Genomic DNA, 25,554 nt, shown 5'->3' on the forward strand with positions numbered 1-25,554 from the left:
CTATGAATAGTATCCAGGGCTGTGTAAAACAGAAGGAATAGCAGTAGTCCAATCTGAAAACAAAGGAGCAATAATAATAATAAATAATCAGGAAAGATCAATAGAAAAATATCTGTGAAGCAGGTCACAGACAGTCACTGCACATAAATGACGAAGTGGTTATACAAATAAAAGGCAGGAGAAAGGAGTAGATCATCACAAATGTAATAGAATCTTTCTGAGATTTGCATCCCAACAAACTCAGATGACTCTTCCATGTTCAATACCTGAAAACATCTCCCATCTCACTTTTGGCTGTGATACAAAGGCAGGACAGCACAGAAGCCTGGCACTTTAGTGAGGCATTTTCCTCTGCGGCAATTTCTCTTGGAGCTTCAGAAGCTGGGCAAGCATTAGTGACCACAGGCAGAACCATGTTTCCTGCAATTATTATTGGTTTGATCATTTTAGGAATTGAGTTTATTACAGGCATTATAGCAAACAGATTGATGATCGTTGTGAATTGCAGTGAGTGGATCAGAAGCAGAAAACTGACCTGTAGTGACATGATCCTGACTAGCCTGGGCATCTCGACAGTGCACGATAATCATTAATGGTACCATCTTTCAATTATCGCAAGATATGAATGAACAGTGTGCTATGTCGAGAACAATGGCTGTTGTCTGGACATTTCTAAATACTCTCAGTCTATGGTTTGCCACCTGGCTCAGTGTCTTCTACTGCATGAAGATTGCCAACTTCAGCCAACCTCTCTTCCTCTGCCTGAAGCAGAGAATATCAGGGCTAATGCCACAGCTACTCATGGGATCCTTTCTGGTCTCCTTGGTCACCTGTCTCCCTTCGGTTAATGCCATAGACAGAAAGAACATAAACAATTTCAATGAATAATCTATCAGAAACGGCGAATGTCAATATATGGTTGATTTATCTTCTAGTTTCTTTGTTTTGTCCATGCTTGGATATTCCCCTCCCTTCATTATATTTATGATTTCCTCCATACTGTTAATCATTTCTCTGTGGAGACACAGCAAGATGATGGAAAAAACCACATGCAGCTCCAGGGGCACCATTACCGAGGCTCATGTCAGAGCAATTAAAGGACTGGTCTCTTTCATCTTCTTCTACATTTCTTATTTTATGGCACTAATATTGGCAGAATTATTTACTAACATCAGCCCCTATTTGATATCGTTGTTGGCAGTGATAATGGGTGCTTATCCCTCTGGGCACTCTCTTATCCTAATTCTGGGTAATCCCAAACTGAAGAGAGTAGCAGTGAGGGCTTTCCCTTTGCTGGGTGCAGGCTGAGAGGTGCGGTTTCATAAAACTGCTCATGATGAAACTCCACAAAGACATCCCATTTCTCCCCTCTATTTATTTATCACCTACTTCAGCATGCACTAAAATTACAAGATTTCCATCCAGAGCTTTGCTTCTTGAGGATAGTGGTAGAGGACCATGTTAAAGTTAGAGTGACATGATTCTTTTTTCTTTAATGTTTGTGAATTAATAACTCATGCAAGTCAAGGACAAACTCCTATTGATTGTGAGCTAGATTTCCTGAGATTGAGGAACCCTGGTACTAATACAAAGATCAAGTCATGCTGGGGTCCTAAAATGAGAGATATGGACTCTCATGGGATATGAACCCCATGTCCACGCTACAAGATCTTACAATCCCAGATAACTGGAAGGACCTCTAATGATCATCACATTAACAAACGAAAACAAAAGACGCCTAGAGAATCTACCCTATTGTTACGAAAGGTGCTAGTGGCTGCCACCAGGTAAATCTTTGATCTTAAGACCTAGTTAAAATCAATGGGTGTGTTAAGCATTCTTTCAGACTCTATAGAAGGAGCTTTTAAGTCCCTTTATATAGTAGAGATAGCTATAAACAAAGGAGGAACTGTCCAAGGCACATGGCAGGTGTGACGTTACTGACATAACCTGTAACTGTATAGATCATTGTTGCAACCACTGTTATATATTTGCAACAAATATTGTACAAAGGTTGTCGGGTAGCTGTCTATGGAAAGGTTATGATTTGATGACTATGATTATGCTATCTGTATGGGTGTACCATTTTTGTAGTTGAAGTTATGAATATTGGCTATGTACTTGTATATCAATGTGTTTTGATTCTAAGTAGCCTCAGTGAAGCATTTGATCAGCTTATTGAGAAAGGACTATTCTCAGTAAGTGTCCAATCAAGAAACACTTAACTAACAATGGACTTTGGGAGATGCCAATCCACATCTGAGCTTTCCTGGGAACGTTCAAACTAACATGTAAACGATGGTGTCTGTCGGTAAAGAACTGAGTCATGCATGGACATGTGGCTTGCCCATGTGACTCCAGGCTCCATCTTGCTGCTGTGATCTTCCATAGGGCAGAGAATATAAAAGGCTGCTGCCTCTCCTCCATTTTGCCTTCAAACCTGCTTCTTACCTCTGGAGGGACTTTGCTACAAACTGAAGCTCTGAACAAAGGACTGAATGACCCATCCCAGCTGTGGATGTACTCCAGAGACTTGATTTGAACCTGCAGTTTATTCCATCACTGCTACAAGCCTGAACCAAGAACTTTGCCATTACTGTATGTAATTGATTTCATTTAACCAATTTTAGCTCTCATCTATCTTTCTTTTTATGAATAAACCTTTAGATTTTGGATTCTAAAGGATTGGCAACAGTGTGATTTGTGGGTAAGATCTAACTTGTATATTGACCTGGGTCTGGGGCTTGGTCCTTTGGGATCAGGAGAACCTTTTTTCTTTTACTAGGGTTTTGGTTTTCATAACCATTTGTCCCCATAACAAGTGGCACTGGTAGTGATACTGGAAAACTGGAGTGTCTAAGAGAATTGCTTATATGACTTCTGAATAGCCAGTGGGGTAAAATTGAAGTCTTCTCTCTTTTAGCTGGTTGGTTTGCCTTGGTGTGCAAAGGAACCTCAGCCTTGGGCTGTAACTGCCCTGCTCTAAGCAATTTGTCCTGAATTTGTCCCTTGGGCTGTCTGAAGTGTCCCACCAAAGGGAGGGAAAGGTCATTACAGCATGTCAGAGTTAAACTGTGTGGGCTGAAGAGTTTCCCTGATTGCAAATACTGGGGGTAAGATATTGGTTTTGTAACCTTTCTGTGCTAGGGGAAAAAAGCCAGGAGAGAGCCTTGAGAAGCAGTTGTGAGTATAACCATGAAAGGAAGCAGATGGCAGTGCTTCTGGGGCACAGCACTTGCTGGAGTGGCAGACTTGGGGAATTTTGAGCCAGGAAACTGCCTGAAGTTCTTTGTTTCTACTGTGTTCAGGGGAACAGGAATTTGTATACACTTCTGTAAATAAACCAGATTACACTAAAAAATATCACCCAGCTCATATCATCAATTTCTTATCCTAATGGAAACAACCTGGCGAGGCCCTGAATACTGGCTAATTGCTCAGGCCATTGGGGGCAACACTGGTGTTTGGGGCAGGAGAGAGCTTCCAAAGAGAGACATTGTGAGCAGGTATTCCTGTTGACCCCCGTGGGAACAGATAATGAGGGTGCGCACAGAAATCAAAGCAAATCAATATCAAATTGGGATTTAACTCTGGCCAAAAGAAATGAAAACAAAAGCTGGAGATGTCCCAGAAGGAACTAAAACAAGAGCTGGAGACATTTCAAAAGTATTGAAGTAATATCTGGAGGTTTCCTAGAAAGGACTAAGAAATTACCTGGAGTCAGAAATAGAAATTTTGTTGGAGTAGCAGCTAGAAAATCCCCAGTCTTGATGTAAGAAACCAAAATATAACCTAGAGAAGGAATTCAAAGTGTTGCAGACCACTGTGGACACATGGACACATTCCTCACATGGTGAGGAATCAGGCCAGTCAGAGAGCTTGGGTACTTTACAGTACTTTTCTACCCCATTTGTAACCAACAGAGGCCCAGAAAGGAGAAGTCAGTTTGTTCCAGCTCAAGTGATACAAAAGCCCATTCTCTCTGAGAGAACAAATCCTTGTGAGTCTTATTTGCCCCAGTTGAATGTCATAGCCAAATGAATGGTTGGAGAGACGAAGAGAGAGGGAGTTTTCTGGCCACTAACTTGAGTGGCCAGCTCTGATGGTGCAGCAGAATTTACCCTGGAAAACAGACTGTATTGTCTGTATTTGTTATAAGCTCTTGACAAGCAGTTTGGAGCCAGCCATCAGTCTGGTCGGGCACAGTTAAGGGCTAGAAGCGGGTGGGAAAGACCTCAGATGGGAGAGCCGAGGAGATTTGTGTTCCTGGAATATCCAGGTACCAGTGAAGACTTCAGGACAAATTAGTAATTGATTAGTTCATAACAGCTCAGCTGAACTTCAGTTTGCAGCTGAAGATCAGATAAAGGAGACCAAGGCCACTTTTAGATTCTGTGGAATTTGCCACAGACACTTTTAAGCAGTCCACCAGAAAAGAAAGTAGCCACTAATGGAGAAGACGGAAACTGATCACCAGATCTGTGTGTAATGTACACTGTGGAACAGAAATTCTAATTTGGTTCATGACATTTTTTTATGGGTTGAAAGCATTGTTAAATGTCGTTTGTAAAACAAGGGACATTGGCAATAAGGGAAAGATTAAGGAAAGCAGTTCTGCTAAATGCTAATACTGAAAAAGTTGGGTAACAAAAATGATTGTTATACCTATGACTCTGGTGAGGACAGAGCATCACAAATGCCTAGTGAAAGTCCCAGTTTGACAAATGAGGGAACATCAGGCTGAAGAGCCAGTGCTTGAAGATATAAGGGTCAGGCAGGCCCCACAGTATTTGTTTAGATCTGGGCAGTTAAACAACAGTAAAAAGAATTTAACTACTGAATGTGTAATAGGAACCATGGAATTCACAGGAATGGTGAACATGGGCTCAAACGTAACAGTTATTAACTCAGACATGCCAAAAAGGCTCGGAAATGGGGGATCCAAAACTCAGACCTGCCTGGTCTTAAATAAAGACTGGGACTGGGGAACAGGTACCTATCCAAAAGTGGTGAAAACTGGGTTTGAAAAGTTGGACTCTGGAATTAAGCAAGAAGAGTGGATTAGCTCATAATTTGTTTGGATTCAATTATGTCCAATACCTGAATAGAAATGCCAGCAAATTCAGGCTGTGGAAATTCCTTTTAAAGATGTGGTTCTGGTTTAACAAATTACTTGTATGTACATGGGTAGTGGGTATAATAGGCAAAGCCTTCCCTGGCGGTGCCGCTGACCCACCGCCGGACAACTGGGCCGCGGTGACTCCCCCCTTCCCCAAGACCCCCACCACCTCCTCCATTCCACCCCACGCCCGAAGGTCCCCACTGTTCGCTGCACTGCTAGGGCCAGCAGCTTGGTCGGGGCGGGGGGTCTTCAGGACAGGAGGAGCTGGCGCTTGGTGCCAGCTCAGCCCAGCGCTTGGTGGGGCTGGCCTGACTCTGGCAGCGGTGGGGCTGGCCCGGCGCTCGGGGGACCAACAGCTCGGTCTGGTGCTGGGGGGGGGGGCTGGGTGAGGCGCGCAGGCTGGGGCTCCTCCAGTCGGGGAGGCCCCTCAGGGCTTTTCCTTTTACAGGGTAGTTTCAGGGCTCCTGCATGCGGGGGTGCAGGGGCCATAAGCAGAAGGGGCAGGGCCTTCCCCAAAACGGGGGTTCACCCGATGCCCATGTGTATGTAGACAATTGATTTGCAGTGAACAAGTTGTCCTGCCACCACGGACCAGAAACCATAACAAAAGCTACCTGGTGTTTTAGCTTTCAAGCAAGGAAAAGATGGGGAGTGGTTGAAACCTGCTTTGAGACCCAGTGTCTCAGGGGAGCTTTCGTTTGTAACGTTTTTGTGATTTCTGTCTGTTCACTGAATGTTTCTAACAAACAGAAAATGGTAAAAGAAGGAATTTCAAGTGAAAAAAGGAAAACAGAGGCTGTGCAGAACTGGGCCTGTCTTCGGACACTCACAGATATGCAGAGATTTGTGGGCTCTGCTGCTATTATATAAAGTTTATTTGTGAGTTCACCAATATCGGGAAACATTGTATAGGCTGAGTGAGAAAGCAAAACTATTTCAGTGGTCGACAGTGTGTGATTTGGCATGTACAGAACTGAAAGGGATCCTTGTGACTGTTCCTCTCAGCCTGTTTGTGTTTCAAAACCTCTTTCATGTTGCACGTGGATACTTGTGCTCACAGATTGGCAGTCGTATTGACACAAGAATAAAAGGACCATCTGAGAAGGTGCCAGGGAAACAGAATTTTAGTTTGGCTATGTCAGAGACTGAGTGCAGTTGTAGAAGCTGAGGCTGGAAGAATTGTGACATTCATGAATTCCCCATGAGGATAGAATGTGAGAAGTCTGTCGCAACTTACAACTCCACAGAAACTCTCCCAAAATGCAGAGTCTCAGTCACGTAATCCATTTAATCTTGTTATTTGTAACCTGGAACTGCTTGTATCCATCTGCCTGTTAAACACTGGTCAGGGACTTAAGAAAAAACAGTTGATCTGAAACTCCCTTTCATGTTCAGAGTTGTTAGTTGAATTGTTCTGGCTCATTGCTGTGGTCACATAAGGCGTGGCACCTCAACACAGTAGTAAGTTCTGATCACTTCATAATAGCGAGGAAAATAGCTTATCTTGCCACTTCCTGCAGTGTTTAGTTATTAAACTTTCACTAAAAGAACAGTGTTGTGGTTCTCAGAAGTGGTGTAGCACATCACACTGATTAGGATTTGCACACACAAGGTTGCTTTATATCTGACATCTCCACGGGATACGTGTGAATGATTTGCACAATATAATATTGAAGAACTTCAAGCACTTGCTCACTCTAGTGACCAATAGTAAAAATTGCAGGTTTCTCTGTATAGTGCAGTTATTGTATGACAGATGAAGCCAAATTTCTGCTCTGAATTACACCAGAGGATATATGGAGTATTTCCACTGAAATCAGTGGAGTTATCCCAGATTTACATTGATTACTGAAGCAGAATCTGTCTCAATGTCTTTAAATTTGGGAGACTATTGTGCCGGTCAAATGTATATGGCTAATGATTTTGCTATTCTGTAACACACACAAGCAGGGTAATTGGGCAGCGCCGGACAAGATGTCTGGCTGTGCTCCGCCCACCATGACAGAGCCCTGAGGGGCAGGAAGGAGGATAGGGGAAACACAGGGACGTGCCCAGAGGCTGGAATCTCCTGGGATTCCCCAGGTTCTAGAGCCTGGACACAAAGAGCTAGCCAAACAACCCCATGGGCAGGGTGCAGGCTACGAAGGGCTGTGGGATGGGAGGAGGCAAGCAGCAGGTGGCAGAGTGTGGGTCTCCCCAACAGGCAGAATGTTACAGACCAAACGCTTTTGGTCCAGCTCAGAGACAGAGCCAAAGGCCACTGAGAGCACCCCCAGCAAGGAGGAGGTATGCAGTATGGTGAGCATCTCCGCAGATTATCGAAACTGGGGAAACTGAAGCAAGATCAGAGTGACTCTGGCCAAAATTCCATCCAATGCTGGGGAAACTGAGGTGCGTCTCAGGGAGGCTGAAGCCAAGAATCCAGCTGAAATTAGGGAGCAAATTTAGGGAAACTGAGGCATGGGTCAGGGTTGCTGTGACAAAGACTCCAGCCAAAATTGAGGAAACTGAGACAGAAGCTGGGGTGGCTGTTGCATGATTGCAACTAATCTGTGAGGTCAAAATTGAGATGCATTTTGGGATGGCTGCAGCCAATATTCAATCAGAAATGGGGGATCAAAATTAGGGAAACAGTCACAGGTTGGAGTGGCTGCAGCCAAATTCCCAGTGGATACGGAGAACCAAAATGGGGGAAACTGAGGCACAGCTCAGCATGGTTGCCTGTAGAAACTGGGGACCAAATTTGGGAAAACTGAGGATTGCAGGGTTAGGTTCTGAGGAGTGTGCTGGCATGCTGTCTGCATTCCAGGCCCTGGCCTGTAAAATGGGGGTACCTATGGCGGATGAAAAAGGCAGAAAGGCCCTCTTCTAAGCTGATCTGCCTAGGCATTGTTAGATGTGAGGGTTGGAGGAACTTCTGGGATTGGTTGTCGAGGCTTGAACAGCCAGGAAGTTGCAGTCCATTATTGGGCACCTTAACTTTGCATGCCGAGTGGTGGCCCTGGAGCAGGCACTTTGCACCTCACTGTCAAGTGCCAGCATGGGAATAACAAAGTCCAGCCATTTTCTGAGAGTTAATAAAGAGAGGAAAGCAGATTTGGGGGCAGGCCCACCAACACCAATTCCGGGCTCCAGGGGAGAACAGTCAATGGGCCTCCTAGAAAGGGATGGCTGAGGTTTACAACACTACTTTTTATTCTATTGATAACACATTAGAACCCACTAAATGTAAATTCTGATGTTGCTTGATGTAGTTAACTTTTTTTTTCCAGTTACAGCAGCAGTATTAAACAAATGGTGAGCCTAAACATAAGATGTAGAATTTGTTATTTTGAATTAGATATTTAAATTAAGTAACTACATTATGGCAGGAAATTGGAGAGATTCCAGCGGGGGGCAACAAAAATGATTAGGGGGCTGGGGCACATGACTTATGAGGAGAGGCTGAGGGAACTGGGCTTATTTAGTTTGCAGAAGAGAAGAATGAGGGGGGATGTGATAGCAGCCTTCAACTACCTGGTATGAAATTAATTCTTTATAAGATATGAAGGATCGCATACAGTACATATGCTATGGAAGAGGAAGTTGAAATAAAACATACAACACAAATTTTCATTGCTAGGAAAAGCACTGGACTTTATCTGATCTTGAGAGGAAAAGCCTTTTGTATGCATGTGCTGAATGTGGGGTTTTGTATCTTTGGCCAGAGACCAATCCTATTTATAGTGATATACTGAACTGCCTGAAAACATCATAGCCAAAAATGCCTTCCTGAATATTACTAGATACTTTTTTTAAGATACAAATAAGTGAAGTGACAATGGCATTCACTGAAGTGTGTGTGTGTGTGTGTGTGTGTGTGTGTGTGTGTGTGTGTGCGCGTGCATGCGCGCATATGCGCGGTGCCGCACCTTTGCTGGCTGGTGCCCAGGGAGCTTCTGAGTGCGCTCTTCCAGCACGGCCAGAGCTTCCACATGCCAGCCTGGTGGCCTTCGCCACCACCAGTACTACCCCGTGTGCGCAGGGCCGGCCTTAGGGAAAATGACACCCTGGCTAAACTTGCATTTTGGTCCCTCTGGCCCCTGTGAGCTCCCCAGGCTCACCACCCTCCCTTCGCTTATTTGTAATGAGACCCAATGGCTTTGTATGCAACACACAACCCTTCGTGTGGAAAGACTGTGGTGCCATGGTCCATGCAACACTATCCTTTTCTGAGCAAGGACAAAATGGACTATTGTAGAATGGTCAGCTGACTGTCTGCCTACGTATAGTAAATTACCCTTGCAGCTCTGACTCTTATTTGGACAAATCAGATGTCATTCCAGCTGCATTTCTTTGTCAGCATGTCATAACAAAATTGAGTGCTGGTGGCGGGTTTGTGCTGTAAAAGGTGCATAGCACGATTCTGATCCCACTTGTAAATGTGAACTGGGGTGGCTGAGCTCAAAATAAGGTCCACACAGCCTTTCAGAGCTCACACTGTAAAAAAAGAGCACCATGAGGAGAGTTGGAGGAAGGTTCTGTTTTGGCACATTTGGGGACTTTAATATCTTGGGAGGATGGAAGTATTCACGGTGAATTAGTGTTTGTGGCCTATGATGATTCAGAGAAATGAGGACTGGTGATTAAAAATTAAGCGATTAAAATGGTAAACATAGAGTTCAAAGTTGTTTACCTAAGAAATAAATGTGCAGTCCAAGTTCCATAAACCAAATAGGGTTTGAATGAAGCAGTGTCTCATCCTGATAGTACAAGCATGTTACAGATCCTCAATATGCAAGTTGGAACTCCCCTTCAGCCCGGGACCACCTGCACTATACTATTTGTAATAGTACAAATATTTGTAAAGGTCATCCAGGTCAAGGCTCAAAACTTGTGGGCTAATATTGATACTACAGCTGCATCTAACTAGTTTAATTCAAACCCTTCAAGCATAACACTTTGACTTGGTAAACTGCAGCACAAGCCCTGCGTATCTAACAGGATTGGCCCAATTTCAGTGGTGCTAATTCCCTCCAGCACCTCTTAAAGTCAGTAGGAGTTGGGGGTGCTCAGCACCTCTGAAAATGAGCCACTTTATAGCAAGTTTCTTTATATTCTTTGTCAAGAGTTTAGTGCTGGTGAAAGGTGAGTGACTGATAACCCAGCAGAATGATCCTCTGTGTAGCCACCTAAAAGGAACAAGCAACACAATTGTCTGGCAACGCTGGAAGAAAGACAGCAGGCAATGGATTGTGGTGTAATTGGGCTGCAACTTTATTCACTTAAAATATCTGGGACTACCCCAGAATAAATTGTACAGTGCATATCATCATAATTAATAATTATTTCCACATACTTCCATCCCTGGTCTAAGACAGCTCATTGTTGGGACCCCACTGTCCTCCTCTTGTATGAGGTTAAAGGGAGTTATAAAAGTGGTACCAGATATAGGAGCCCCAAATCGTACTTCCCCTGCTCCCTTAAAGGGGGGCTAGAAGAAAGAGGGGCTCCCTGCTGTGCCAAACATAGAAGCCCCAAATCTCCCTTCCTCAGCTCTCTTAAGGGATGCCACCCTTGAAATCCTTTTCCATTCTTTTATCCAATAAACATATCCCTTCCATGCCACGTACCTACACTGGACATCTGCCACAAGTTCCACATATGAAATTGCAATATTATAATTTAAACCCCCTATCCCAGCCCATCAGGTCCCTGCCCAGCTGTTCAAAAAGTGAAAAAAATCCACCCTCACCTCAGCCAATCAGGCAATGAGGAAAAAAAATCCTTCCCAGCCCCCAAGGAGAAAAGGGTGACTTGCATAATACCCACAGCAGCTCATAAGGAAACCCAGTCCCTCCGCAAATTTCCTGGGTGGGTGGCTGGGTGCTGCCAGCCCAATACTGATAAAAGAGGGCTTCTCCAGGACACCTTAGTCCAACTGCTTCCTGCTCTTCCCAGTGCATCCCTATAAACTTCCCCCCTTCATCACCTGTTGTAAAGGAGAGCTCTATAAGGGCAGGGACCCCTTTTCCTCCAGCCAGCAGAGCAGAACGTCTTGAGCTGGGGTGACCACATTGTCTGGCTGCACCAGAAAAGCAGGAGGCAATGGATGAGGTTTCAATAAGTAGCAACTTTATTCACTTAAAATATCCGGGAGTCACACCCGAGCAATAAATTGTACAGTTCAGGTCATCATGATTTCTTTAATCATTTCCACATAATTTCCAACCAGTTCCCAGCCATACAGTTTGCTGGGAGTCCTCCACCCTTCCCTCCTATGAGGTTAAAAAGGGCTATAAATTGTGTGTCTTGGAGCAGGGGGGAGAAATCAGCTCTCTGCTGTACCAGACATAGGAGCCCTGAATCCCACTTCCTTAGGAAGGGCTAGAAAAAAGGCAGGGGGTCAGCTCCCCACTTTACTAGACCCTCCTCCCCCTGCTTGCTTAAGGGATGCCGTCCTTAAAATTCTTCTTCAATCCCTTTTATCCAATAACCATGTTCTTGCCATAGCCAGTACCTGCATTAGGCATCTGCCACAAGGTGGCACAAGGAATTTAGCTTGGCTGTCTCCCACCTCACCTCCACTGTGTTCCTAGATATTTACTGATTCCTTCAGCCAAAAATATATCTGCTTCCCTGTCAAATGGTGTACCCCATCTTCCCTGAATAACTCAGGTGCCCAGTAAGATATGTGCAGAAGAGGAATTTACCAAATCCTCTTGATTATGTATTTGTGACCAGGATCCCAGGGCTGCGGGGGCACACTGAGATTGCTTAAATCCGGGCAAACAGCAAAGAATGGAGCAGACAATCCCCAAAGCTGGTGGTTATTCCACCATTAGATCCACCAAGCTAGCCACAAAATAGCTCCTATAATACCTTACTGGTTAAACGGAAGCCAAAACCCAGCTCCCTTGAAAGCAACTCAGCCTTTGGGCTCTCCCCCAGACGGCCAAATCAAATATGAAAGTTCTACCAATCCCAAAGGATCAGACACATTACCTCGCAGGTTAATGAATATTTCAGATCTTATCCAAATACATGCTTACAGCCAATTCTTATTAACTAAACGAAAATTTTTAAAAAAGAAAAGAGAGTATTGGTTAGACAATCATTATACATGCAGACATGAGTGCAGTTCTGAGATCAGTTTATTGTAGAGATGAGCAGCTTTGGTGTTGCAAAGAGTTCTTTCAGAATTAGTCCATAGGTTATAGTCCAATGTTCATATCCAGGGTGATCCAGATGGGACTGAAAATCTCAGTCTTACGACTCAAGCTTCCCCTGAATAAAGCTCAAGCAGATCTGAAGATGAAAGGATCAGGTCCCAAGAGTTTTTATACAGTTTTCTGGCAGACTATGATAGCGTCTTTACAGCAGGGATTCCTTGGGCGAAGAATAGCAGCTTTGAAGAAGAACTGCCTATTGTGTATGCATACCCAAGTAACTAGTTGCATTCATCATCATCAGGTAATTATCCATTAAGCAGTTTATAGACTATTTACCACAGACTTCCAAGAGAAATATAGATAATGACATTATCACACCCATATTTCATCTACATGTTAATATTTCCTTTTGATCTCTGAATCAATAGCTATAGTAATAGACAGGAATTTTCTGTTTACCTGGCTAACATCTAACAAGATATAAGTAAACACATACACTTAGTATTACCTCTAATTCTCTAACAATACATGTTTGCATTTCAAAGCTCTAGTCCATTTAGCATGGCTATGTTAACTACTTCTAAGGAATAGCCCTAATTACCATTTACATACTTTTCTAACATGTCTCTAAAGGTTGAATTTGGGTCCCTGCTAGTTGCTTAACCCTTTCTGGCCCCACATCACAATATTAATTTAGCTATTTCCCTATTCACACCTCCTGATCATATTGACCCCTGGAGGCTTCCCAGTCCCATGTCACACCCCGGGCTGCAACATCAGACCAAATAATTGTCACCCCAAGGAAAAATTATTGGATCTGCCCCAAATCCCTCCTAACTCCGATCATAAATTCAACCCATTATGCGTTCCCACACCATTTTCACCAAGGTGAACAATAATGCAGCTGGTGCCCACTCCCAGATTATGAAAGAGCATTGTAACAGGGTTCACAACCCGCCTCTCTTCCTGGGGCCTAATTGCTCTTCCCAATAAGGCTCAGGGAGGCTTCAGCATTGTGCAACACCCGTCTCTTTATTTACTTAAGGTTGTCCCACCACCAGTGTCCATCTATGTACAAGCTTTACAGGCAGTATTGGCCTTCAGCTCCCTGAGTGACTTCTCCCTTGCTGCCCCTCTGCCTTCTGGCTCCCTTCCAACCTTTATAGCCCTTGGCTTGTCAGGCCAGCAGGTGTTGCCAATCCTCAAACCGGCATCAGGCCTCTTCCATCAGCCCCAATCTGCTTCCCTTGATTGGAGCTGACCGGGCAGGGGATAATTAGGTGCTTCTGCACCAGTACCGTTCTACAAGTGTACAAGGGGCATCAGCTGGTCCCAGAGCATGGCTCTCTGTCCATGGCAGTTCATGATGGCCTCACCACATAGCACCAACTGTGAACCTCCAGATTCACACCACTGCTCCCTTGGCCCATTTGCCCGGTTCTGAAATTGGACACACAGGATAATTAGCTCTGATTCTCTACCCAGGATCTCACATACATACGTCCTGTATGCATTTGAATGCCATCGCCCAATTGCCTGAATTGCCCTAGCCCTGAGTCCTCATTGGCTGGTACAGCCCCGATCTGGAATGAATGGGAACAAAATTCATACACCGGTAGCCTCCACTTTGTCAGTCCCTTTCTTAAAAGAGTAACAAACTGGTATGTTGTGCAGGGCCTTCCGTCACCATGAATAAAGAGGCTGCCCTCCCCATGTGATCTCATCACTATATAATTCCTCAATGCCCCTTCTGGGAAAATACCTGGCTCACCACCTTCCTGCCGCATGGACTCATCTCAGCTCTCACCCCCCTGCCGAGCTGCTTCTGAGAGCCTGTGGGTCCAGATGTCCGATTGTCCCGCCCACTGTAAATCGTTCCACTGCAAAGCCCTTCCTGAAGTACACCGAGGTGACCCAGGCACTAGTTTGCTGATTCTAAAAGCTCCAAAAACCACTACCAGGAATGCCGTCTTTACCTGTGCTGCCTCCTGCATATGCCTTCTGATATCTGGTTGAGAACTTGCCCCATTCCCCCTCAATGTCTAAACAGTGATGGGAGTTATTGCTACCAAAATGGGGAAGAATTCAAAGCATGCAATAAGCTTTACCTCTTTGTATCAAAGCTGAGGGCCATTCTGGGCCAAACCACCTGCCTGGGTAAGATATCCCAAAACCCATTGCTCCTGATGCAGTTGAATGAACCTTTAAACCTGCCTCTATCAACCATTCCTCCCTCCAGAAAGACACTCCATTAAAATGATTCAGAAACTGTTCCCACTCCCCCAAACAGGCCCGCCAACAGGGGGACAAAGACGGCAAATGCCCAGGAGCCTGGGCAATATAAAAGGGTGAGGGGGGCCCCTGCTGCTGCCACCGCCATGGTGGCAGCCGGGAGCTCCGGACCCTTTTAAATCACCCGCGTGAGCTGCAGCAGGCGCTGGTTCCTCTACACCCAGCCCAGCCCGTCCCCCGGCTCCTCTCGGCCAGCCGGCCACTTGGTGGAGCGAGAGGGGTGGGGAAGGGGGAGGCTCGGTGGCAGGTCCGGGGGCTTCTGGCTGCCGCGCGCTGCGGACATCTGGGCTCCCCATGTAGCGCGGCCCCCACCTCCTCCCTAGGCTCTCTGGCCCCTGCCGGGCCTGGGGCAGCGCTGGTGGGAGGGTGGTGCTCATGCAGTTTCTTGCGCCCACCCTGGCCCCACCATTATTCGAATGCGGAGGCCGGGGAGCGTGGGGGGTCCCGGACCATGCTGGGCAGGAGGTAGCACTGGCACCCAGTGGATACATACCCTGACCAGTGGGTGCTCCTTGCTCCAGGTAAGCCCCCTCGGCACAGGCCCCATGGAGCAACTGGAGTCCCTTTGCCCCATCCTCCCACCAGCACCCCTGGGGGAGACCCAGTGTCCCTGGGCCTGCCCCATCCCCCCATCAGCAGCCTTGGGGGAGAGTGGACCTCCTGCATTTCCCCCTGCCCCATCCCCCCACCAGCACTCCTGGTCTAAGGAGGGATGTGTGTTGGGTCCAGTTCATGGGGTTCAGTCTGGGGAGGGATACAGGTCAGGTCCAGTTTGGTCTGGGCAGGGATGTGGGTTGGGTCCGATTTGGAAGATTAACCTGGTCATTTGGGGGGCACAGCTGGTCCTTATTCTAGTCTCTGTGTCTCTCTATGTCTGCGGGGGAAGGACTAGCAAGACTAGTATAAATAATGACACTGTATATAAAATGTATTAAAGTTTTTTATATTTTTTATTTTTAAAATGTTGTAAAGAGTTTTTAAATTTGCCCCAGTTTCATACAAAAAATTAATTCAAGCCCTGGTAGTTCATATGAGAAATGTGAAGGATGAGATAGTGTGATGGTTCCCTTTTTGTGGGAGCGGCACATGGCTGGTGCTTTGGCCAGCTTTGGCTTTTGTTAGCTGTTTTTACCTACACATTCTCTCTCACACACACAGTCTCCTCAACATACACACCGGGGCTTCCTGCATCCAGGTCACTTTCCCCAAGCTGGGTGTGCTGTGGGACATCAGGAGCTGCTCATAGAATCATAGAACAACAGAGTTGGAAGGGACCTCTGGAGGCCATCTAGTCCAACCCCCTGCCCAGAGCAGGACCAATCCCAACTAAATCATCCCAGCCAGGGCTTTGTCAAGCCTGACCTTAAAAACTTCTACGGAAGGGGATTCCACCATCTCCCTAGATAACACATTCCAGTGTTTCACCACCCTCCTAGTGAAAAAGTTTTTCCTAATATCCAACCTAAACCTCCCCCACTGCAACTTGAGACCATTACTCCTTGCTGATCACTTGCCCTCTCCTTAGGCATCCCAGGCGGGGGCAGTGACCTGGATACAGGGAGCCCTGATGTTGCTCCTCGCTCCCCCCTCACAGCCCCCTAGGGGCAGCAGTTTGGGGTGGGAGCGAGCAGCAATGCCAGTTCAGTTTGTGCATCCAGGTCAGTTTCCCCATGTGGGTGCAGGAGGGAGATGCAGGGGTTAGGAGTGAAGGGGCTGCAGGGAGTAGGGGTGCAGGAGGAGGAGCAGACCTCTAAAATTCTGTGCCTATCATGATAACTCTTATCTGTCTTCTGGACTCTTCCCAATGAGACTGAGGTTTAGTGACCTCCTGAGAAAATGTCTCGCTCTAACATGTTTGCTGTCTTTAAAACAAACTCTACATGAGAAGGCCTGATGAACTGACAGCCTATCACTGGTACAACGTTTTTACAGGCTGGTCCCCGACCTCTAAGGGCATATTGTCTATTATGTTTCACCCGTTACTAGTTGTGTTAATATTGTCCTGTGTGTGCTTGCTAGGAATGTGTTGTATGTGCTGTTGGACAAAAAGAATGTTTGTTAAATTACAACCACAAGCTCAAATTGCCTCTCAGTTGTATAAAATATGACCCACTCAAGAATTGTTCTTGAGGGGTCAAAAGGGGGACATGTAGTAGTAGGATTTTATGTTTGTGTTTTGTATAATGTAGCATGCATTAAATGTATTGATGTATGATTTAACCATACCCTGCCAGCCACCCTTTTTGAACAGCAGAAAGGAATGGCCTAATGGGCCATTGGTAGAGCGGCATCAGCCAGAATCTGTGTCTGGGCTGACTTCAAGGCAGTAACAGACCTTTTAGGGTCACCATTTTGTTGTAGGTTTAGCATTTTAAAATAAGTAAAAGAATGTAATGATTGTTTTTTTTTATTTTCAACTTGATGTTTCTGTTCAAATGCTCTGTGTAAATCAATTCTGTTTTGTGTGTGAATGAGGAATGTGTGTATTAAAAGATAAGCATGAGGGCCATCACCGAACCAGATGTTCTAGGGAGAAACTGAGGACAGATGCAAGGGTGCCAGAAGATTACAACACACCCCTGTTGAAATGTCAGAAGAGGGCAGATTGACAACACTAAAGATGAGACAGGCACCTCTTGTCTTGGGGACAAGATAGCTGTGATCAAAACCAGCATGGGGTAACTCGCTGAGAGACCTAATGAAAGAACACAATAAAGGATGAGAAGGACAATTTAGGAAAACAAGCACTTGTCAAACAACAATTGATTACAGCATGACAGTGCAAAACTCATTGGTCCCAATGAAGGAAAATCACTATATAAACAGGGTGCCTTGCCATGAAACTTTGGGTTCGTCCTGTCAAGACTTCCCCGGAGCATCGTGTCACAACTGACAGAACCCGGCTCCTACCTACCCGTGATCAACCTAGCTGGCCACTAGATTAATCCAGACTCGGGACTGGTGGAAGGAAAAAAAAAAAAAAAGAGAGAGAGAGAGAGAGAGAGAGAGAGAGATTTTGAATGCATATGCTAATTGTTGTATCTTCAATAAACTCAGCATATTGCCTTTTCCCCTGAAAAAAAATCCCATGTGCTTCTTATAAGCATAACATCGTAAGAGTAGAATTAGAGCATAGAAGACATTGTAGTGTAATCAGTACACCGGGATGCATCTTATTAAAATGCTGAGCCTTTCGAGTACTGAGATGCAGTCTGAGCTTTTCTGACTGATGAACCTCACAGGAAACCATAACTTGAGTTGTGCCACTGCTTACAGCTAGCACAAAGTGGCAGCATAATCCACAGACTCAATGGCTATGCCTACATTTTCCTATAAAGCTGATCAGTAGCTATACCCATAGCTAAAGTTATCTAAAACTTTCCATTATAAGCAAACAACCAGGGCTCAGATTCATACTGGAACTTGTCTTCTATCTTGTTCTCCAAAATCTCAGTCTTCATTTAGGTTTCAGAATAGCAGCCGTGTTAGTCTGTAACGGCAAAAAGAAAAGGAGTACTTGTGGCACCTTAGAGACGAACAAATTTATTTGAGCATAAGCTTTCGTGAGCTACAGCTTACTTCATCGGATGCATTCAGTGGAAAATACTTCTTGTCAACTGCTGGAAATGGCCCACCTTGATTATCACTACAAAAGGTTTTCTCCGTCCCTCCCCCCCCCCAGCTCTCTTGCTGGTATTAGCTCATCTTAAGTGATCACTCTCCTTACAGTGTGTATGGTAATACCCATTGTTTCATGTTCTCTGTGTATATAAATCTCCCCACTGTATTTTCCACTGAATGCATCCGATGAAGTGAGCTGTAGCTCACGAAAGCTTATGCTCAAATAAATTGGTTAATCTCTAAGGTGCCACAAGTACTCCTTTTCTTTTAGTCTTCATTTAGCAAACAAACAAACAAAACCCTCTAGCTGAGATATGAGTAACCAAATAGCTTCCTTAAAGCAAAATATTATTTATTTAGAGCAAAAGCATTGCAGAGAAAATATCCCAAGCACTAAACTAGCCTAAATGCAATGCCTTCCTTTCCCTAACTCTTACCATTCCCTGGATCTGGGAAGGCCCCTTTCCTAAATGATTTTATCTCGGAAAGCAGTGCAGTTTGTTCCTTCCCTTTGTTCTTCCCCCAGTCCCCATTAATGTACTGACACAGGAAAGCCTGCTAACCCAATACAGCTTAACTTTGCCACATTGACCTGGTCACAGTGCTAATAAAGTGGTTGCAGCTGCACTTCTGTTCACATACCCACAGCCCACCCTCCACCCCTGACAATGTCCCCTCCTGCTGGGGCTTGGGTTCCCCTCAATGGTTTGTAAGTATCCCCCTTGTGGTGGCAGTGGCTGTTTTTACTGGAGATCAGCTTAGTGCTTCACCAGCTCTCCTGTGATGGACTATGAAGCTGAATGATACTGTGCAGACACTAGGTGATGCTGTGCATATCATATTTAAGGATCTCACAACAGCCATTCCTGGCAGTACATCATAGGTAGGGCCTTACCAAATTCATGGCCATGAAAAAAGCTTCACAAACCATGAAATCTGGCCTCCACCATGAAATCTGGCTATTTTGGAGCAGGTTTGCAGTATTGCCATGCTTACTTTTGCACTGCCTTCAGAGCTGGGTGCCAGGCCAGCAGCCACCATTCTCTGATCACCCAGCTCTGAAAGCAGTGCGGAAGTAAGGGTGGCATCATATGGGGGCAGTTGTCACTTGGGGCAGGGGGAGCTGGGCTGGCCTTATAAGTGGGTGACTTGTGTGACTGCCCAGGGTGCCATGGTCAGGGGACACTGTTGTCACCCCCCCACACACAGGCAGCCCAAGGCCCCTTTAACCCACAAGCTCTGGGGAGGGGCAGGGTTGGGGGGGGTGCCCCGGCTGGGGGCTCCTACCATGTACCAGGTTCCAGCTGCTAGTCCGGGCCAGGCTGAGGAGGGGGTGGGACTTCCTCTTCTGCTGCACAGGCCACTTCCAGGGCCTGGTCAGATGCGCCTCCACGAGCTGCACAGCAGTAATGGCAGCAATGCCATCCCATCCCATCCTCACTTCTGTGCTGCTTCTGGCTGAGGCCGCTCTGAAGGCAGCGCTGCCACCCCCTCTCCCATGACCCCCTTTTGGGTCGGGACCTCCACGGTTACAACACCGTGACGTTTCAGATTTAAATGTCTGAAGCCATGAAATTTAAGATTTTTAAAATCCTATGACCACGAAATTTATCAAAATGGACCGTGAATTTGGTAGGACCCAAATCCTAAGATCTTATGGAAGACACATCTCTGGTGTATCTCTGTGAGACGGGGGCTGTGTAGCTAGTCCATACCTGGTACAAGCCTGACCTGCTAGTGGCAGTCCAGCAACCTACTGTGTACAAGGTGTATACAACACCTTCCACCACACCTGCCCGGGAAGCCAATTGAAGGGGGCTGTTGGTTCTTACTGGAACTAAGGCCATGTCTACACTAGAGAGTACAGCTGTACTGATGCAACTGCATCACTGTAAGATCATATAGCTGCTCTATGCCAATGGGAGAGAGCTCTCCCATCAACATGATTAATCAACTCCCAACATGCAGCGGCAGCTATACTGGTGGGAGAAGCTCTCCTGTCGGCATTTCACTGTCCACACTGGCACTTAGGTCAGTGTAACCTACCTTGCTCAGGGGGGTGATTTATTCACTCCCCTGTGTGACATAAGTTATACCAACATAAGTGGTAGCGTAGACCGAGCCTTTGTGGTTTTTTTGGTTGTCCTTCTCCCAATACCAAGAGAAAGGGGAAGGGCCAAAGAGGAGTCCTGATGCTGGGAGTGATAGGTCAACAGGGCCAATTGGGAGAGGCCAGCACACTAAGGTTGATAGGGTGGGCAGGCCAATGAGGGAGTTGAGAGACTAGGGCCTGTCCTCTATGTGAGATGGGGCTGCCACAGCCGAGTAAGGTAGAGCCAGGGAGAGAGCCACAGCTCAGAGTTGGGGGAGCCAGAGCAGCAGCCCAGAGCCGGGAGCTGAAGCAGCAGAGACCAGCCATGTGTGTTGGATCAATCACCCATTGCTTTTTACATTGGTTTTAACCACATATGGGCCAATCTAATTAATTACAGGTGGTTCCAAAATCCACTCTTCTATTCCTTTGGCTCTACGAGGTCCCAGAAGGGGCCATTTTCTTGTCATATTGAGCTGCATGTTAATAACCATTTTACCAAGGTACCATTTAACCACCCTCTTATCAAAACATCCTTTATCCCTATTGTAAATTTCCTGAGAGCCCAGGGCCTCCCAAGTGCAGGGCAAAAGACTTTCCCATTGCCCACCTGGTGTCACTAACTATAGTTTTGCTTCCCCAAAATCTTCTTGCCCAGCATATAGGAACAAAAGGGAGTGTTTCAGCCTAAAATGAATTGTCCCGCTTAGCCATGTCATTCCACAAGTGAATGCACTTGGGCTTACTACAATTAAATAGCAGGCTGTCCGTTCCCACCCAGCGATAACCGTCTTCTCCTGGGTAGACTTTTATTCCTCCAACTAATAAATTCACTCTCCCACCTCCCCCGTGTATACATAAGGACGGTGATGTTGCCAGACTAACACGGCTGCTACTCTGAAACATTTCAGTGTGGTTTTCTTCCCTAACCAGATTTCTAGCTGATAAACAGTGGGACTTGCTTTCTCACAGGTCCTGCCTAGACTGGCCTTACAGCATGGGCTCTCTTTTTAACCAGTTGGTACATAACCATATCCCCTCTCTGCAACTCCTGGGGATTCAGGATTAGACCCATTCTCTGATCCATTTTTCAAACATTGGCTCCCAGGGCCACAGCAACCTGCCTATGAGTGCTAGCAACAACTTTTGACAGCTGTTGCATCCACTGGTCTGTGGTTGCAGGTTATCAGGCAGTGTCCCATCTACCCACCATTGAAAAAATTGGAAAAACCCATTCCTTCCCCACCCATTAACACAGGACTAGACCTGTTTGGCATGGCTGATAAACCAGTATTAGAAAGGCAGGTGAGTTCTGTCAAAAGCAGAGAAATTCTTGTTATACACTTTTCAATTTAGTGGTGGAATTTTAACACGGAATTCCTGGAAACCCGCCCAGGAGGGTTGGTAAATTGATAAATTGAACAGTAATAAGTCACCAGGACCAGATGGTATTCACCCAAGAGTTCTGAAGGAACTCAAATGTGAAATTGCTGAACTAATAGCCGTGGTATGTAACCTAACATTTAAATCAGCTTCTGTGCCAGATGACTGGCGGATAGCTAATGTGACACCATTATTTAAAAAAAAAGACTCCAGAAGCGACCCTGGCAATTACAGGCCAATAAGCCTAACTGCAGTACTAGGCAAATTGGTTGAAACTATAATAAAAAACAGAATTATCAGACACATGGATGCACACAATTTGTTGGGGAAGAGTCAACATGGTTTTTGTAAAAGGAAATCATGCCTCGCTAGAATTCTTTGACGGGGGTCAACAAGCATGTGAACAAGGGAGAGCCGCTGGATATAGCGAACCTAGATTTTTCAGAAATCCTTTGACAAGGTCCCTCACAAAAAGCTTTTAAGCAAAGTAAGCTGTCATGGGATAAGAAGGAAGGTCCTTGTATGGATCAGTAAGTGGTTAAAAGATATGAGACAAAGGGTAAGAATAAATGTTCAGTTTTCAGAATGGAGAGAGGTAAATAGGGGTGTCCCACAGGGATCTGTACTGAGACCAGTCTTATTGAACATATTCACAAACGATCTGGAAAAAGGGGTAAACAGCGAAGTGCGAAATTTGCAGATGATACAAAACTACTCAAAATAATTAAGTCCAAAGGAGACTGTGAAGAGTTACAAAGGGATGTCACAAAACTGGGTGAGTGGGTAACAAAATGGCAGATGAAATTCAATGTTGATAAATGCAAAGTAATGCATAGTGGAAAACATAATCCCAACTATATATATAAAATGATGGGGTCTAAATTAACTGTTAGCGCTCAAAAAAGGGTCATTGCAGTCATTGTAGATAGTTCTCGTCTTGAAAACATCCACTCAATGTGCACCAGCAGTCAAAAAAGCTAACAGTGTTGGGACTCATTAGAAAAGGGACAGATAATAAGACAGAAAATATTATATTGCCTCTCTGTAAATCCATGTGTAAGCAGTGTTAGGATGAGCTCCACCCTGACATCTGGTGGTGAGGTGTGGCAAGTTGTGGAAAAAAACTTCAGGGGCCGATCTCATTTGCATAGGCACACCCACCCCGCCTAGACTGAGGCCATAGCTGCCCAAATTGTCACTTTGGCTGCTGTGGGATCCCCAGCGTCTCTGTTATTGGGGCAGGAAGAATAAATTGTTATTACCCTGATTATGGGAACTGTGCTTGGAACTGTACTTGGCCTTTTGTTATGATGGAGGGACTCACCATCAACTAAGTAGCACTCGCTAGGCAAGGGTCATGGGTTCCAAAACTGTGTGAATTGAGAGAGGCTGGGGACAAGTACTAATACTTGGTGGCATGGGCCCCTTGGTGAGGGCCTTACATGCTAATTGCACTTCCTCCTCTCTCCACTGTGGAATATCAGAGCTAATTTTGATTTCATTAGAAGTCTAGTTACAGGCTGCTGAGCTCACTTTGGGCTAATAGTGCACCAGCACTGAGGCTCCCCTACTACAAGCTGAATTCACCTAAGAGCTGAAATCACTGAGCATTGTGTTAAGTAGTGGGGGAGCCCGAAGATATATCGTGGAGCAGTTTGCGGGACGGCTGGAGTGCCTTGTGGACAGGCTGGTGGAGCAGTTCGTGGGACGGCGGGAGCTGTTGGTGGGACGTGGAGCAGTTCGTGGGACGGCGGGAGCTGCTGGTGGGCCGCGGAGCGGAGCGGAGCGGAGCTGAGCGAAGGAGTTCATGGGGCGGCTGGCAGAGCGGAGCGGAGCGAAGGCCTATGGAGCTGTGGGGCGGTCAGCTTCAGATCATGTAAGGTGCCTCTTACCCCCGTCCCATCTCCACCCAGGGTGGGAGGTAAAGCCCTGCAGATAAACTTTCGAACTCTGGGGCTGCCCTGACCAGGGACAGAGACTTTTGGGTCATTGGACTTTTGGGACTTTGGGTGATTTGGGGTTGCTGGACTCAAGAACCAAAGGGAAAGGGGCATGCCCCAATTTGCTTGGGGTGGGTTTTTTTTTGCTCATGGGTTGTGTTATGAATCCTGTTGGTGGTGTTTCCCCAACATAATGCCACATTGTTTCTCTCTGTTATTAAAAGGCTTTTTGCTACACTCACGACTATGTGCTTGCGAGAGGGGAAGTATTGCCTCTTGGAGGCGCCCAGCGGGGGTGGTATATATTTGTCCCAGGTCAGTGGGTGGGGGCTCGAGCCGGTTTGCATTGTGTTATTGGAATGGATCCCCTAGATATTGAACCCGGCCCTTGTTGCTGCCAACTCTGACGGGCAGAAGGGTTACACATGGTATGCCCACATCTTGAATACTGCCTGCAGATCTGGTTGCCCCATCTCAGAAAAGATATATTGGAATTGGAAAAGGTACAGAAAAGGGGAACAAACATGATTTGGGGTATCAAACAGCTTCCATATGAGGAGAGATTGATAAGACTGAGATTTTTCAGCTTGGAAAAGAGACGACTTGAGGGGGGTGGGGAGAGGAGAGATATGATAGACGTCTATAAAATCATGTCTGATGTGGAGAAAATGAAAAAGGAAGTGTGATTTACTCCTTCTCATAACACAAGAACTAGGGGTCACCAAATGAAATTAATAGGCAGAAGGTTTAAAACAAACAAAAGGAAGTATTTCTTCACACAATGCACAGCCAACCTGTGGAACTCTTTGCCAGAGGATGTTGTGAAGGACAAGACTATATCAGGGTTCAAGAAAGAACTAGATAAATTCATGGAGGATAGGTCCATCAACAGCTATTAACCAGGATGGGCAGGGATGGTGTTCCTAGCCTCTGTTTGCCAGAAGCTGGGAATGGGAGTGAGGGGATGGATCACTTGATTACCGGTTCTGTTCATTCCCTCTGAAGCACCTCACGTTGGCCACTGTTGGAATACTGGGCTAGATGGACCGTTGGTCTGATCCAGTATGGCCATTCCTATGTAGGAGCCTCCTCCAGTACTTTACTGGAAGAAAGTCAGTTCATGTTAAGACTGATAGATTCTGCTTCAAACCGGATTCTTAAGCCATTGTAATTTGTCATTTTTGCCAATAGGTGGCACAACATACCTCGTGGTTTACTGTAAAATTGAGATGAACTCTTTCAACAGAAATGTCTAGAATAAAATGTTTTTTATTAAACACCTGGCGTCTTAAGAAAAGGTTGACCTAGTTTTTGTTTTAATTCACATTCCAAATATCTGTGGCATGCATGTACTCCGTAACACGACTGTATCTGAGCTTTATAATTTGTGTCACATTCCTTTACGTGGAAAACTTATGAAATATGAACCAGATGGGTTTCCTCGGTAATAGAAGGAGCAAAAAAAAAGTGAATCTGGGTGCTAAACATTTTGGGAATAGAGGGAGAGAGCTCAGGGAGCTCTTACTTGGGCAATGTATTTGGACAATGACGATCATCAATATTACTTATGTCACGCCTACAAAAGCAACACACATCAGGCAAATTAAATACCAAGAGTCGTTAGTTACACGCCAGTTTTCTAGTTTTCCTAAATACATAAAAATGAAACATAGCAGGCTACAGACCAAACCACATTGCTCTGCAATGAACCCATTAGCCTTATCTCTCTCTGTTCCCACACAGCCAGTATTCGTGGCCAAACAGATCAATTATATTGAAATATCCTTTCTTTTTCTGGGTGGCTTTTCATATTATAGTTCCCCTGTCACTTACTAAAGCATAGGCAATAATTTTAAGAGCACAGGCCTAGGGACTGGCTGACCTGGTTCTACTCCTAACATACTCATTACATGACTGAAATCAAGTTTCTTAGCCCCTTCACACCTCAGTTTT

At 45.6% G+C, this 25,554-nt stretch overlaps 1 protein-coding gene across 1 annotated transcript; it reads left to right on the plus strand.

Moving 5' to 3' along the window:
* Positions 1–413: 413 nt before the first annotated feature.
* On the plus strand, positions 414–1,308 carry LOC102938617 (taste receptor type 2 member 8-like). Its single transcript, XM_043543143.1, is given in 3 exon segments — positions 414–577; positions 579–832; positions 1,202–1,308. Coding segments are annotated over 3 exon segments (525 nt in total).
* Positions 1,309–25,554: the final 24,246 nt, after the last annotated feature.

This window comes from Chelonia mydas, chromosome 3, assembly GCF_015237465.2.
Source record: "Chelonia mydas isolate rCheMyd1 chromosome 3, rCheMyd1.pri.v2, whole genome shotgun sequence".
Lineage (NCBI taxonomy): Eukaryota > Metazoa > Chordata > Testudines > Cheloniidae > Chelonia > Chelonia mydas.